Source organism: Phoxinus phoxinus, assembly GCF_949152265.1.
Source record: "Phoxinus phoxinus genome assembly, chromosome: 3".
NCBI classification, from domain to species: domain Eukaryota; kingdom Metazoa; phylum Chordata; class Actinopteri; order Cypriniformes; family Leuciscidae; genus Phoxinus; species Phoxinus phoxinus.
In genome coordinates, this window is record NC_136878.1 from 19312416 (window position 1) to 19329340 (window position 16925).

Genomic DNA, 16925 nt, shown 5'->3' on the forward strand with positions numbered 1-16925 from the left:
GCCATCAGCGTAACTGTGAAGGATTGACAACAGACCCGGGAGAGAATACAATGCTGAATAAAGTCTTATTTTGTGTTATTTTTGGATTAAAAAGTATTTTCGATGCTTCAAAAACTTCTAACTAACCCACTGATGTCACATGGACTACTTTGATGATGTTTTTATTACCTTTATGGACATGGACAGTATACTGTATATACATTTTCAATGGAGGGACAGAATGCTCTCGGACTAAATCTAAAATATCTTAAACTGTGTTCCGAAGATGAACGGAGGTCTTACGGGCTTAGAACGTCATGAGGGTGAGTCATTAATGACATTATTTTCATTTTTGGGTGAACTAACCCTTTAAGCTTAAGTTAAAAATCTATAATAATATATATAGAGAAAAATAGATCCAATTCTTTCAAAGCAACTCATCTAATAAGATGGGTGATGCTGCTGTATTGCTGATATCAAGGCTGTGAAGCCTGTCTGAATGCTTGAGAGATTTGGCTCAACACACACTGTACCTTGACAACGTGTTCTCTTTTTGATTATTATTTTGAGAATTTGGCTTGCAAGTTCCTGCAACACACTTTGGGAAACTTTGCCCTAGACTACGATTTTGTTCATCCTGAAAACCGTTTTAGTGCTGCATCTTGGCTGTATAAGGGGCATGTCCTATGAGAGCATATTTTGCTTGAAAAATCCATAATAATCCTAATTTCCTACATGTATTCTTTACTGATTGAAAATGTTTGTTTACCCTCTGGCTGTGTGGTCTCCCGCTCTCCTTCTCTGGCCTGGGTGACTTTGACAATTTGCATGCGGAGCAGCTCGATTTTCGTCTTGCTATCCTGCAGCATCTGCTGGGCAGTGGACAACATCTTCCGATCCTGGGGAGTGACAAGAGAAACAATAGATCAATAGGTAAATCTTGCAACTGCATTATAACAAATGGTAAAGACACTGTCAGAGAAAAAACGACAACATAAATAGTCAGGGACCACGAAGAAAGAAATACAAATTAATTATTTACTAATATTATTACAACACCAATGTTTCCAAAAATACATTATAGCCAATGATTATATATCCCTTTCTAGCCAATGAAATACTTTATAGCAGAATATAACTGTAAAATGTGTATTCACTACAGAAATTGATGACTTTTACAGGACCGAAAATGTCCTGATAATTACAGGGAACATGTTTTCCATGACCGTGGGAACCCTGTAATAATATGCAGCCACAACAGCATTCATATGTCCCAAAACACTGTTTGACACATTTGTTCTGTTTGTTTGAACATCCCAACCAGCCTGACACAGAAACAAAAGGGGAGTGTTTGAGAAACCAGACATATTTTTGCCGTTCCATTTGATGACATTATTACTTTATTAGCAGGCACACAAAAAAAAACCCACACACTACAGTTGTAAGCTTCCCCAAAATGAGAAATTCACATGAAGACCAGCAGGCCAAAAGTGCAGCAGTCTTTATTAAACTCTTCTCTCACTCATCATGAGAAGCAGCCAGGTGTACACCACACCCAAACATAATCAAAGATCAAACACTGACTGTGCAGTTTTCGACCCAGAGCTTTAGGAGCCGAGACGTTAGAGTCATAATAGCGCAACAGAGCTATATATCCTGAAATGCAGCAGCTACATTATGCAAATGAAAGAGACACACTGACAGATTGCGATGCCCAAAACAGCCTCGTACAGCCCCAGTGTAAACAATGTTGCAACATGAAACATGTGACCTTCTCTGAAACCTGCAGAAAAGACCCATTTAAGAGGTAAATGAAGAATGAAACCATACCGTCCATAGCGCTCTCCCCCTCTCAATGCAGCTCAAGAGGTCATCTGTCATGTTTTGTGAACTTTCAGATGGCTGGTTGACATCCCCTTGCTCTTCTTTGACCCCCATCAGACGTACCCTCCTGATGTGTTTTTCTCTCCATCCTCAAAACTGCTCATGTCAGTTTATCCTGTATAGCAGACACTGAGCCTCAGACATAGCAGATCAAGGATCAGTAACCGAGAAGCCAACACCATTCTTTCTTCTTATTGTTCTACTGTCCTTGCATCTCGCTCGCTCACCACTCCTCCTTCTCCTCCCTCCCCTTTTTACATTTTTTCTTTCAGCCTCTCTCTCTCTCTCTCTCACTCCGTTTACAGATCTCCTTCCACAGGAGTTAGCCACCTCTAACTGCTGCTGCTGCTGCCGTGCCCTGCCTGGCTGGCCCAAACCCGAATGCTTCGGCATTGGTCGGCACAAAGTCACATGGGCTGCTGCTGTCGCCAGGCCTAGGACCGGAGAAACTGATTCAGTAGTACCAGCAAGCTCTTCGATTGCAGAGTCAAAGAGAGGATGTTTTAGTGAGCGACTGTGAGTGTCTGAGCGTGTGTGTGTGTGTGAGATCAAGGCCCGATACTCAAGCTGTCTGAATCCAACAGACATAAATCACAGAGCTGCCAGCACACGGTGTTCTCAGCCAGACGCCGCAGCATTATTGAAGCCCTGTCTGATAGAAACGCACAGACTCAAAGAATAAGTGGCAAATACACTCACGGCTAGCTAGAGGTCATGAGACCCTCACTCTAAAGAATGGGGAGCAGGGGGAGGGGACTTGGGACCTCCTTTGTGTGCATTTTATCATATTTCATAGCATTTTGGCAGCGACCCAAACTGATTTAAATACACACAGAGGAGTGGAAGGGGAGTTAATCATCTCCAAGATGCACAGGAGATAAAAAGGGGCCATGAGGGGAAATCTCACCTTGACAGAACTGTTGGCGTAAGTCTGGATGATGTTCTCAGCTCCTTGTTTTACTTTGAGCTCCATAGTAAGCTGCTTTTTCAAAGTACGGACACGGCTGCCCAAGGGTGATGTGACCTCTTCCCAATGGCAAGGGTCTGGAGAGGTGGCATCATCTAAGAAAACAAGAGTTTTCATAGATTTATTATATATAATGAAAAGCAAATGAGACAAAGACAAAAAGTTCTGTACTTTATAAAGACAGAAATGCAATTTGGTTAGCCTTTATCCTGATATACAAATTTGTTCAAAGGGGTGTAAAAACTTAAAGGCCACAACTTTATATATATTAAAGTTTACAATACCATTCGAAAGTTTGGGTTCAGTACTTTTTTTTTTATATAAGAAATTGACACTTTTATTCAGCAAGGACACAATAAATTGATCAAAACACCATTGGTCATGACAGTAAAGATATTTATAATGTTACAAAAGATTCCTATTTAAAAAAAAGTTTATTCATCCAAGAACCTTGAAAAAAATTTATTGCGTTTTTACAAACATTAAGAAGCACAATTGTTTTCAACATTGATAATAAGAATGTTCTTGAACACCAAATCAGCATATTGTGTTACTGAAGAGACTGGAGTAATGGCTGCTGAAAATTCAGCTTTGCTATTGCAGGAATACATTTCAAAAAGTTATTTCAAATTGTAAAAATATTTCACAAGACTGAATAGGGCAGAAATAGGGTGGAAACCTGATCCGTTCGATCAGTATAATCTACATACAACATTTAAAACAAATTAAATATATAAAAAATATAAATGATCAAAACTCACTATATAACGTCAAAGGCCGATCACACCCTCCTGCTCTCACCTGACACAGTCTCTTTCTGTGTGGCCATAGCACGTGCATTCAGCTCCTGGAGCTCCCAGTGGAGCTGCTCGAGTTTGCGGCTGGAGGCTCTAAGCTGACCGTCCACATCGGCAGCATTCTTGCGGTTGGTCACCGCCCGTCGCAGTCGCTCAGCCGCCTCTTTGATCTTCAGTTCCCGCTGGATCTCCTGCCGGAGAAGGGCAATGGCATCCTCTACACGCTGCTGAAACTCAGGGTCCATGAGGTCACCTTCAGCCAGACCCTGCAGACAGCTGCTCTGTGGTGTTCAAGTGACATCGAGAAAAAAAGCAGTATAAAAAAAGTCAACATGCTTGCTCGTTTATGGCAGCCTTTTTGATAAAACATAATATTGAGATCTGCGTATCAGCACAAGTAAGGCAAGCATCTGAGATGCTGTTAAACAAGTTAAGTAAACATAAAATTTTACTATACTAACCAAATAATCCATTACGTGTGAAGGTGATATTATAAAGTAGACTTACTATGCGCATTGATAGGGTGAAAATATTTTACTGAACACTTACTGATGTAAGCAGTTACACCATAAAGGAAAACACACATATCTCATAACTACTCGCAGACACTTACATATTTTCAAACGGCAGTGGTTGGAAAGAGCTAAATGAAAGGAAGAAACCTCAATTTTTCTGCATAGTACCGGTAATGCCTATTTTCTGAACAAGCCATTCATACAGCATTTCACTTTGACACACATAGATGGCAGTGTTTCACACATTCTGACTGTCTTATATTAAGAAACGGACCGAAACAAAAATCGAATCAATTTGCATAGACAATATGATGTCGTGCCCATAATTCAGTTTAATAATATAAGTATTCAACAAATTGTCCAGTAGAGTTGGTCTAATACATCCATCGGGACTTTCCTAACGTCAGTAAAGCTGGAAAAACAGGCAGAGCACATTTCAAAACAAAGAGACGCTGTCATTAACACCGTCACAAAATAACCATTTCAGCTACTTTAAATCACAAAAGACTTAAAAGTGACTTTTTTTTCATTCACACATAGCTTTAAATAAGTTACATTTAAGCCTCTGGTGAAGGACACGAGGAAGCCAAGTCCTGTCAAACTCGTTTAACCTGAAAATCTTTAGTGATATTTAATTGGACATAGCCTAACCTTGTCCAAAATCAACCATATTTAAAGCAACATAATAGAATGAGGCAGATCTAATTGTTTTCTAAATCAGACTTTTTTTTTGTAACGCTACACTAGTTTCGCTATTAATAAAAAAAAAGCTTGTGGGTGACTTGTGAGTAATTCGGTTGCATTAACGTTACTCAATCAAAAACATTGGGACTCACCCACAAGTTAATGTAAACATGAGCGTCTGGACGAACTTTAACGATCTGACTGCTTCATTTTATGACTTATTTGATCTTCAAACAGTTTATCCGCTTTTCAAACGTAACGTTAACCGTATCAATAATGCTATGTGACATAACGTATATCATTTGTTTCTTACCTGTAGCGTCACGCCCGACATTGTGAAAGAGAGTCCGAAACACGCAGCCAGACACTGATGCTGCTCGGACTAACCGACACTTCGCTCGAGCTCTCGGCTGGCTCTGGCTCACGCGGCGTCTGATTGAATGACACTAACCATATTCAGACTTCCAAGTGAATCTGAGAGAGCTCAAACAAAAAAGACATTCAAAGGGAATAAAAAGTTGGGTGCTGTTGTGTGCTGGAAGAAGACACAGGTGGCTGACTGTCAGCTGGGAGGCTAAACGGCTCTCGAATTACCGGTAGTTTTTTTTTAATGGAAGTTGCATTGCCTTTCCCATTTCCTGAGGTTTGAAAAATCCTCGCCGCCTCCCTTTTCAATGATTGGCTGACAGCACTGTCAGTCAAGCGTTGCACTGAAGTCATTTGGTGCAGAGACCAGCACACTACTACAAGTCCTACTATTATTAATAAATATTATATAAATAATTATATTATTATTTAAAATACACAATTAATGCACCACGGAAGCTGCAGAGTTTCAACAAATGCATTAGCATAAAAGTAAAAAAAATACTCTATTGTTCTACAAAACAACAATTTTTGAGTTTATCAGTTTCGATCTATTAACATTCTTATATGGTCGTTGTCATCTTTATTCACTGTATGGGGGTAAACTTTTTAACTTTAATGTCAACAAATTTATATTAAAAACGTATAAAATAAGAACAAAACATGGTATGCAATAATAATAATAAAGGTATATAAAGGCATAAAGGCATATAAATAATAAAGGTTTAAAACTAATATGTGTGCATAAAAATCAGGCTCCACTTGTATCATATCTCGCGATGGTTGAAAAGTACGAGATTGAACGGCGTATAAATCCGCTATTTGAGTTCTCAAGTGCGTCATTATAAATATCATGGCGGCTTTGCTGGTGAAGAAATGCGCGTCTCCGATATTTCTCAAAACGCTTTCAGCTCCACATTTTATGCAATCTGGGTATCACATAAAGGTAAGCTAGCATGACTCATGTCAATCGACTACTAAAATGTTCTGCTTTGTTGTAACGTTAGTTAAAGTGGCTTTCTGTGAAGTTGTGACATCCCTTGATAATGATGATGACAGTAATTGGCACTGTACTATCAACATTAAAATATGACATGGCATGTTTCGCATGGTTTCGTTTTAATGCTTTAAGTCATCCTTGATTCAAATAACATTTGTATAAGCTGAATAATTAAAGGATTTACTTGTTTCTTTGAACGAGCACAGGACCTCTATACACATCTTTTGAAATCACCTCTAAGACTTTTTTATTTTACAAATGACAACTTTTTAATTTGATGGCAAACTGAGTACAAAACTAACTAGTTAATACATTTGGGGGTCATTAGAGATATGGTCGATTGTTTGTCTTGTATAACGCACTGACACATGATACTGACTTTGAGCCAAATAACTTAATTGGCCCCTCCCCTAAAATGTATTTTTTGTTTTAAAGGTTGTGGACCACTATGAGAACCCAAGAAATGTAGGATCTTTGGATAAAAATGCCAAAAATGTGGGCACGGGGTTGGTTGGCGCCCCTGCATGTGGAGATGTGATGAAACTGCAGGTAATCCTCTCTTGCTTAACTTGTGAATGACTGCTTTGTTCATCCTAAATATTTTTTTTCCAGTGACTGGGTATGTTTACTACTGTAGGGTTATTGACTGTCATTTGTAATTATTTAAGTAGGTGAATCTTGCATATTTAAACAGGATGAATTATTTATAAATTATTGAATTTTATTATATTGAAAATTGTTATATTTATGAATTATTTATTTATAAAACAATCAACAATCCAAAATGTAAAACGGTTATACAATAAAACTCACATATTCAACAAATAACCAATTATCTTTGTAAATATGGAGCTAAATGAGTCTCAATAAAGATAAATGCACACACTGCATTCACATATGCACACACAGGATTCATACATGCATATGTACATATCATACATTCATACATGCCCTATAAAGGTCATTCTAAAACATTATACAGTTTTAGACTATATATAGGCGATATATAGTGTGTGTGTGTGTGTGTGTGTGTGTGTGTGTGTATTCAGGTTGATTGGGAGGGACACTTTTTCCAATTAATCTCAATAGCAAAAAGTGTCCAAATCACACTGAATTCACCCTATAAATCAATATCACAAAATATCAATAACATAAAATTGATCTTTAGTTTTAACATTTTATTCAAAATTAACAAATGATTATGGAATTCAGACATAAAAAGCTTAAAGTCTACAAATGATGGCTGAATGCAAAACTTACTAACATACATTACCTGAACATGTAAACTGTCCGATATAATTTCCAGAAGGTTGGCGTGCTCCTCAAGACGACTACGAAATTGAAAGTCATTGAAGTTTCTGCTTTGTACAGCTCTTTCCGTAGCCTCTATATATGTGCAGTTCTTCAACGTATCGACGCACAACACTACTCTTTACTAACAGTATTAAATAGCTATAATAAACATAATAAATGTATGCATCTTGTCTTTCTTCTTCTTTGTCTTCTGTAGGGAAAAACTCCTAAACTTCAGCAGAGAACCACTTTTTTGTAAGGAAGCTGGGGTTTCTTTATTGTACATTTATCTGCATGTATGGTTTGCGCTGCGCTGTTTGATCAGTGCAGCGCTGGTGAGGATTGTTCGCGCCGCGCTGCCCATTGGTTGTCGCTAGGAAACACGTCCGCGCTGCGCTGACGAGTCGGCCGCGCGGCTCGGACCATTGAACCGCGCAGATGACATGTCAGCGCGGCGCGAGCTCTGTAAACCCCCGCTGTCTCGTCCCACTTTTGGTTTGTTTGGCTTCCCATACAGTAGCGGTCGATAGGGCGACTATCTATAATATGATGTCTATGTCTCAACCAACTGACAGACAGAACTCCACCGCGCCCGCGCCACATGCATTTCGCGCTGTGTGAACGCATTCATGTGATTGGCTTATGAGTAAACAATCCCCCACGCGTGGTGCGTTCTTGTGATTGGCTAAACCAAGGGAGATATCTGATTGGTTGCTGATCATTCCCTGTTTAAAAAAAGGCATTTGTGTGTCGAGCCAAGTCAAGGGAGTCTCAAAATTCACACACAAATGCAGTGAAGTTCACAGACCGCAAGCAGTTTGTAAATCAATATATATTTGTGTGTGCATCAGAAATACACGTCTGAATCTTGCCCTGTGCATTTCTGAATCTTGAGTGCATTTGTAAATTTTGTTTGTATTTCTGAATTGTGTGTGTATTTATGAATTTTGTGTGAATTTGTGAATTTTGTATGCATTTGTGAATCTTCTGTGCTTTTTAAATTCTGTGTGTGCATTTGTGAATTTTGTGCGCATTTGTGTATCCTGTGTGTGTATTTATGAATCATGTGTGTGCATGTATGAATCCTGTGTGTGCATATGTGAATGTAGTGTGTGCATTTATCTTTATTGAGACTCATTTAGCTCCATATGTAAACACTAAATCAATTAGTTATTGATCATGATTACAGTATGTTGTGTTTAATCCAGTTTTTATAGCAGTATTTAATTTTCTCATTACTGATTTTTTTTTTCATATGAACTCTCTCACAAAATTAAGAAAATGATAACGTTTTTATTTTATTTTTTAAAACTATTCATTACAGAGTCTGTGGTTCAGTCCCAAATACTGATGATGGAAACTGATGATGCCACCCTTCACACAGTGGTTATTTATTCTGAAGTATACTGTTTTTCTCTCACCTAGATTGAGGTGAATGAGGCTGGGAAGATTGTGGATGCCAAGTTCAAAACCTTTGGCTGTGGCTCTGCTATTGCTTCCAGTTCCTTGGCAACTGAGTGGGTGAAAGGCAAATCTGTAAGCAAAAATAGTCATTGTAAATAGTAAATGTTTATCCTTTTTTCCAATCTGTATGGTAACAAAGCTTGATTGATTGTAACTGAACATTTTTGTCCTAAATAATGGTATCAAACCTAAAAATGATCTTTATTTGTACAGGTTGATGAGGCCCTCATGATAAAAAACACTCAGATTGCTAAGGAGCTTCGCCTTCCACCAGTCAAACTGCACTGCTCAAGTAAGATTTCTGATTTCATCTGTGCTTCTACAATATTTTCTAGCATTGTATTTGGTGCTCAGGTTGAGATTAACAGTTAACATTTATATGTATAATACAAATCTTAATTGTATGTTTCTGTTCTGTTACTGACCTGGTTCTCTGTGCTTTGCAGTGCTGGCAGAGGATGCCATTAAAGCAGCTTTGGCAGACTATCGTCTGAAACAGGAAGGTGAACAGGGTGAGAAGATCGCCGTGTCCCGCAACTAGGAGGTGCACTTGATCCTCTAAATCAGTGGTTCTCAACTGGTTCTTCATAACCAACTGGTGTTTCAGGTCTGTTCTGACTGGAGTCGCGGGCAGCAGGAAAATAAAACCTAATGCCAGTGTTAAAATGCGTTCCACAGTTAAATATTGACGTGGAAGAGAATAATGCATTTAATTTCTTCCATTATGCAATGAAATTTATTTTACATATTGTTTGGTCTACACAGATTATGGTCATTTTAATAAATCTCAGGGTTTGGGTTTGGGTCACCATTTGATTCCCAATGTAAACTCTAGGTCTAGAAACAATACCAGTTGAGAATCACTGTTTTAAATCCTCCTTATGAGTTTAGACCAAAGCTCTCCAACTCTTGCACTGTAGCCAGTCTTTTAAACGCACAATGTAAAAGCACTGACCTATAGACTGTTACTATGTCCAGGCCATATTTGTTTAGATGCAGTATGTTGATGTAATAGTGGTTTCACTTGCTAGCTGAATGCGCACAAATTTTGTTCTCTTTTAGTTTGAAGGAATGAAAATGTGATTCTGATGGTGACTTATCCTGCTGGTCTTTTATTCAATGGTCTTTCAAATATTAATTTGTTAAATCAATAAAGCATCTGTAAACATCAGGCATGTTGGCATTGGATTTAATGCTGCATACCCATGGGATCAATAAATGAAGCACATTTACAATTTAAAGTGATGAACTGATTTTGCACTACAATTGGTTTCAGCATAGCTACTATGTTTTTTTTTCCCCACTTTAAACGAATCCATTCTGGCTTCAAAAATAGAAATATTCCAGAATATCTGTGTGGGGAAAAAAAATCACCATAGATGGCGCTGTTTTTCCACCAATGCTTAGGTCTAAAATAAGAACAGAGTTCTCAGTAGTACTCTTTTTGCCTCATGTATTCACTTTTATAAATGTATTTTCAATTTGAGTAAAACTCAATGTCATATTTGTTTCATGATCTGTAAGGTGTAGATCTAAACACCAATGATTGTGGTGAGTGAAGTAATTGCATTAGCTGGCATTTATTACTTCATTCAAGATGGTAAATGGACTGCATTTATATAGCGCTTTCACAGACCCAATGGCCACCAAAGCGCTTTACAATATTGCCTCACATTCACCCATTCACTCACTCATTCATACACCGACGGCGAATAAAATGGGTGAAAGATAATCTAGATAGTTTAAAAAATAATAATTAAGTGTGAATCAACTGGTCAAGTCCCATAAAGATTTCTATTGAGGATATTGTGTTCTTCATAAAATACATGTTGAGACTAACTGATCTTTAGACTAAACTCTTAGAAAGGTGGCATGGGACTTTGTGGCATTCAGCAGCTGTGGCTGAATACCTCTCGACCTTGAAAGGAAATATTTAGAGCTAGAATATGTAAACAATAACCTGGCTCACAGCAAAGCTTTTCTATACCGAGGCTCCTCTCCTTAATTGGAGTAGCAAATGTGCTTGCTTTATTTTGTGTGTGTGTTGTGATACATTAGAAAAGAGACAACATTAAATGACATAAAATAGCATTCTTCACCTCTAAGCTCATCACCCTTCCAGTCTTTATAAATGTCTTTGTTAATAAAAATAGTAAAGAAAACAAGAATAGTCATCAACACGTCAAACGAAAAGAGATTCACCACGACTAACGATTAAAATGCCATTTTTATGTTAAAGTCTTGCCCAAAAGGCATCCGTTCATATCATTTACATTTAAGAAAATTAAAATACAAATTTTAAGCAGAGTACATATATATCTGGTACATCAAAGTAAACAGTCACAAACAATGTTAAAGCCATACATTTTCCTGAAAAAAAATCGGATAATTTGGTTGCACTTTATTTTACAGTACGTGTGCTTACGTGTACTTGCCTAAAAAAGTATTGGGTAATATAAGCTAACAGCATGGGTTAAGGTTGGGTTTAGGGGTAGGTTCAGGGTTAGTACCTAGTTATTACCCAGTTATTGCAATTACTATAATAAGTACATAGTATGTACATGGGAACCGGACTGTGAAATAAAGTGCTACCGATAATATCAATAAAACTTCATACTACATTCTTTAGTTTTACAATGTGTCCAAGAAATGCACTTTGGTCAGTATTTATGTCTAAGTGTTTCCTTTAAGGCTTTAAAAATGTCCACACTAAAATGCTGTTTTCTCTTCACTGATAAATGGTGAGTCTGAAGTAGCAACTTCCTGTTTGTTTGTGTTCTCTTGTATCTCTGAATTCTCTGGCGCAGATAGATGTTTGCTCTCTTCAGGGGGCCCAGAGTCCGAGGGGTCAGTCTTTTCCATGTCACAAGCTGGGACGCTGTCCTGGGACCTGCTGGGGCTGCTCTTTTCCATAGAATCCTCAATGGCAGACTGATTTGTGGTCTTGTCCTCTAGCAGGCCACAGCCATTCTCTTGACTCTTGTCGCACTGAGGACATTCCTCGCCATCGGCAGATTTTTGATCTTCTGCCGTTTCATTCTTCTCTTTCCATGGAGTCTTGGCTGGAGTTCGGAGGTTCTTGGTAGCCAGCATGATGTCCTCCTGAAGCTGCCTGGCTGAATTCACCGGCTCCTCAGTGGATCTAGTGTTGGCTTTCTCCGGGACTTCGTTGAAGATGCGCACTCCTCCAGTCTTGTCTTGCTCATCCACGTACATCTTGGAGGGGAAAGCGCAAGGGTAGTAGGTGCTGACTTTACGTCGGCGACTCAAGATGGCAGCCGAGCAGAGGATGGTGAGGATGAGAAAAAGTAAAGTGGTAATGACAATTATGGGAAGGTGGTTCTCTTGTAAGAAGTCCACCATCTGATTCAAGAACGATTTGGTATGTTTTTCTCCATATATGGAGGTGGTCTTTACCGATTCATTGAGGAAGGAGGAACTGCTAGGTGTGGGGATCAGGTCTTTGCTCTCAGATTCCCACTGCCCACTGCCCTCCATAGAGTCATTTAAAATGACTGGAGTGCCATTCGCGGTGTGCCTGGTTAGCAGAGTGACGGATAGGCCGATGAGGCATCGGAGAGCTGAGTGGTCCATCCTGTGACTGAATACCTGAGGTGGTTAAAAAGGCATTTTAATTACTCCATTTTACATTTTAAACCACTTTTCTTTTTTAAACATCCCAGCTAACCGAGAATCTTTTCAGAACTTTGGCTAACATTTGTTGACAAGGTTCCTGAATTTTGAATGCTATATAGATTGTTTGGTTCAAAGTAAATGGACTGCATTCATATATATTTAACGTTTAATAACAAAATAATAACATCTAATTTTCCCTTCACAATTTCACTGACATTTGTGTCACCAAGAGAAAATGTCATTCATACATTTAAAAAAAAACTGACTGAGAACATTCAGAAATAACGTTTTCATAATGGGAACATTAGCAAATTGTTCATAAAACATATTTTTGTTAGCTGTGATGTTATCGACTTAGACTCGCTAACTAAAACTACAAATAGTTCAAATCAAAAACTTTGGTATGTTCTCACTTCATTGTGACATTCATTCACTGCAGTTGTCTGCATTCAAAGCACCACATGGAAACCTCATTGGATTGTGAGCCAGATACGTTAACTGCAGCCGAACATCACTGCCATGTCCACTGCTAACACTTTACGATGAGGTTTATTAATAGTAGGTAATGCACCGATCATGAACTAACAATAAACAAGAATTTTAAAAGGATTCATTACGGTAAGTTAAATGTTCATTTATAAAAATATACTATTGTTAACTGTTAATTAGTGTTTGCTCATAATTATGTATATTGATTATGATAAAGAATGTTACATTCTACAACTCTATACACTGTAAAAAGTGATCAGTTGACTTAAACTTAAAAAAGGAGGAAACCTGTTGCCTTAAGATTAAGTTAATAAACTGCATGCGTAATTGAAAAAAAAGAAGTTATGTGAACACATAACTTAATTTTTTTAATTATGCATGGTTCATTTGACTTAATAATTTTAAGGCAACGGGTTTCATCACTTTTTTTTAAAGTAAAGTCAACTGATCACTTTTTACAGTGATTTTAGTGTATAACTAATATAGTTAGTTACACAAAACAGCTGGTGAACCAACTAAATAAATTATGACGATTTGTTTCTTTAAACAAAGATCTTTCATCAGAGGTCTCTCTGCTCTGTGCCATCTGTGCTCAAGCTGACGACCATAATCATCACTGGGCATTTGCTGCACAATGGAAATAGTATCAAGCTCATGTGGTGCCTCATTTTCCAACACACACACACACACACACACACACACACACACACACACACACACACACACACACACACACACACACACACACACACACACACACAGCATTAATATTAGTCTCTGTCAGTGCTTTAATGCTAGCTTCAAAGCAGTTCCAAATGTATGAAAGTTCTGTCCTCGTCACATTAACTTCCTTTTATGTAAATCTCTGTCTTTTAGGGTCAACTGGCCAAAGTCAACAGAAGAGTGCGTTCAGAAACTATTCTATGTCACAGAATCTTTGAAACAGTTAGAGAACAGTTTTAAACTTGGTTAGCCACATCTGGACATGGCTCTTTTAAAGCTGTGCATTCCTGTAAAGGCAAGTCATCTGTCTATCGTTACATGGACAGGGACGGGATTACTAAAATAGAAAACAGACTAAATTAATGTTGAAATCTGAATTCATACTTACTTTCAAGTGCTGAAGTTCTAAAACATTCCGACGGGAGATGATCTAACATGGAGAAGAACGCTTCTGCTGTTTCCTCCTCTCAAGCTGAATGTCTGTTGTTACAGACTGCACGATGAAGAACAGTTGGATTGGTGAGGGGGGAAGAAACTCTTGTTCTCCCCTCCTCCTCCTTTTTTCTTCTGCTTCTACTCTGTCCCAGAAAGACTGACTGGGCCAGTTCCAGACACACTGTTCTCGTTAAAGGCTGGTTGGGGGAGAGCCGAGATATTTTCCTCCTGCCTGTGCACTGGAGAACTTCAAGCCACCAGATGTAACAGTTAGTTTCAACAAACGGGGGAGACTCTAAAGAATATTCTCCAGATTTTTATTTTCATCCATCCAGTCTCTTGAATCTAAAAACCCTGATTAAACCCATTCTTCTAATTATTAAATCTGTTTGAGGGTGAAATACAGACATTGATGGTCTCTTGTAAAATACCTTTGGTTTGTGTTTGGTCTTCAAACAGAAGCTATCAGATCCCTGAGGAAGAGGTTTATGTTTCCTGTGCTCACGGGATTCGGGGGGTAGAGGGCACACGTGCCGTGAGCCACTGCTGGAACAATGGACAGGGTGTTGAGAGCAGAGATACATAGGGCTGCAGTTTGCCCTAAAACCAAAGAATAGCAATGAGATGAGATGTAAATGATGGAAAGGCTAAAGGGTACTGTCTCAGTATAAATAAATAAAAATGATTGGAATATTTGTCTGCAGGAACATATATCCTATCTTATAGTCCTCTTATAATTAGTTTTCAATATGGCAGCCCTTTGAGGCATCTAGGACTTTTAATGACTTGTCAAGACATACAAGACCATGAAAACATCTGCTTTAAGAGCACCTAAGCTAATCTTGAGAGAGTTGAGGAGGATGAAGGATGTAGTATGTCTTTTTCATGTCATTCTTTCTTTATTTCATTATAATAAACTTTACTGAGAACAGACTTAGAAAATAGTCTTTACATGCAGGAACAATAAGTTAGAGATAATGTCCTTTACTAGGAATCTTGGGATAATGTAGGGATCTTGAATTACCCCAAAGAGGTTTATTTTGCAATAATGATTAAAAAAACTACAAATGTGGGGATGAAATATTGATCTAAATAATTTTACCTGTGCGTATATTATCTTAAATCTTCTACTAATAAAAAAAAGTAAATACAAAACTGTTAGCCTATACACAACAAGAACATTGAAACAATATTACAACAATAATAATAAAGTCCTTTGAGGTCATTTTCACGATCTATGAATGGGACAATAGATCAGAATCAAGTTTTCAAGATGAGAACATTTCATAAACGTAACAATATTTGGTTACACTTTATTTTAAGGTGTCCGTATTACAGTGTAATTATGCATTTAAGTACAGTGTAATAATAATGAACTACATGTACTTACTACATGGTTAGGGTATTTAGTATTGGGGTTTGGTTTAGGGTTAGTTGCATGTAATTATGCATAATTTATAGTTATCATCACTACAGTAACTACATGTAACGTGTAACAAGTTTTGTTTAACATCATTGTAAACAGTCCTACAAAACACCAAGAAAATGACCACAAACTTCATGAAGAATTATTAATGAAAGGATTTATTGTAGAGTCAACCTTTTTTATTTTAGGTGAAGTTTGGAATGCATGCACAAGACTGTTTAGGACACAGATAAGTGCTCAGATTCATGGATGGTGTCCTCCAGCAGTGGTCAACTGAGGAGGTCTGTCTAAAACCAGAAACACACATAGAGGCACCAATACATTTACAGTACATATACATCAGAAGAGCTCGCAGGTAGCCACTGCCTCGTAAAGCCAAGTTCATGTATCAGAGCATGTGTCAGCCCAATATTCTGAAACATGACAATAATTCAAAAGTGGGGGCAGACATAGATAATGATAGCAAAAAAAAATAGCCATTTCCTATTCAAAATAAGTTGATACTATTTCTGTGGACAAAAAAGTCATGCAAATGGCAAGTGTTGAGCATCCAATGTTTCTGACTTCAAAGTGGTTGATTTCCTGAGGTGCAACAGTAATTTCATAATTACTATAAAGTTACAGCGGTAGGATTTTGATTTATGATACCTATGCATGATTAATGCATTTTGAACAAGTTTCGGTTTAAGTTCACATTCATTCTGCAACGTTACGTTATTGCTTCTGGATATACTGTAACTGATTGTGTTATATTTTGAAAAACCCTGTTGTTGGATGCTTTATAATCAATTATGATGATCTCAAAGCCAGGCAATGGAGGAGATGACAATGTGCTTAATACTTCAGTGATCATGATCATCACAAGGGACAATTATGGACCGATTTTAAAATCCTAAATGTTGAATTTGAATGGTTATGAGCATTTCTTACATTTCACTAGAAGCACCCACACACTACAAGATAATCGGGCCGATTTTGGGCCCAATTCTCCCCCTGATTATCTTGATGGTTCAACAGATTATCTTCTCAGATTTTCCTGTGGTGTGAAGTGCGTTAAGGGTGATTGAATCTGCTCGGGGCCGCACTGATCTCAAATCGTAAATATCCAACATGTATCCAATATTTACGACCAGAAATCCTGTTGTGTGGGGGGAATCCCGAAGACAAACTGTACGCACTCTGTAGATTGTCACGTGGAACGAAACGATACAAAATCAGAAAGCAAGCTGCCGGTGTGGTGAAGAGATGAGTCCCACAATAGAGATGA

At 38.0% G+C, this 16925-nt stretch overlaps 3 protein-coding genes across 3 annotated transcripts in view; 1 reads left to right on the forward strand and 2 right to left on the reverse strand.

Moving 5' to 3' along the window:
- pkn3 (protein kinase N3) overlaps positions 1 to 5469 on the reverse strand; it is a 22126-nt gene extending 16657 nt beyond the window's left edge. The window contains exons 1-4 of the mRNA XM_079607786.1: positions 5140 to 5469; positions 3632 to 3908; positions 2771 to 2925; positions 749 to 878 (exon numbers count right to left, since the gene is read on the reverse strand). Of these exons, the coding sequence (XP_079463912.1) occupies positions 749 to 878; positions 2771 to 2925; positions 3632 to 3908; positions 5140 to 5160 (583 nt within the window). The 5' untranslated portion in view covers positions 5161 to 5469. The remainder of the gene's footprint in view (positions 1 to 748; positions 879 to 2770; positions 2926 to 3631; positions 3909 to 5139) is intronic.
- Positions 5470 to 5999: 530 nt separating this feature from the next.
- iscub (iron-sulfur cluster assembly enzyme b) lies at positions 6000 to 10120 on the forward strand. Its single transcript, XM_079607785.1, has 5 exons — positions 6000 to 6138; positions 6628 to 6741; positions 8911 to 9021; positions 9163 to 9241; positions 9396 to 10120. Exons 1-5 carry the CDS (start codon positions 6046 to 6048, stop codon positions 9488 to 9490), a joined length of 492 nt encoding a protein of 163 aa, XP_079463911.1. The 5' UTR covers positions 6000 to 6045; the 3' UTR covers positions 9491 to 10120.
- Positions 10121 to 11163: 1043 nt separating this feature from the next.
- tmem119b (transmembrane protein 119b) lies at positions 11164 to 14377 on the reverse strand. Its single transcript, XM_079607777.1, has 2 exons — positions 14186 to 14377; positions 11164 to 12558 (listed from the first exon to the last, which is right to left on the reverse strand). Exon 2 carries the CDS (start codon positions 12541 to 12543, stop codon positions 11659 to 11661), a length of 885 nt encoding a protein of 294 aa, XP_079463903.1. The 5' UTR covers positions 12544 to 12558; positions 14186 to 14377; the 3' UTR covers positions 11164 to 11658.
- Between the last annotated feature and the right edge of the window lie 2548 nt (positions 14378 to 16925).

Bases quoted from the DNA above. Each gene is read 5' to 3' on its own strand.
- iscub (XM_079607785.1), top strand. From the start codon at position 6,046: ATGGCGGCTTTGCTGGTGAAGAAATGCGCGTCTCCGATATTTCTCAAA. The intron at 6,139-6,627 runs GTAAGCTAGCAT...TTTGTTTTAAAG, and splicing joins AATCTGGGTATCACATAAAG to GTTGTGGACCACTATGAGAA. The intron at 9,022-9,162 runs GTAAGCAAAAAT...TTATTTGTACAG, and splicing joins AGTGGGTGAAAGGCAAATCT to GTTGATGAGGCCCTCATGAT.
- tmem119b (XM_079607777.1), bottom strand. From the start codon at position 12,543: ATGGACCACTCAGCTCTCCGATGCCTCATCGGCCTATCCGTCACTCTG.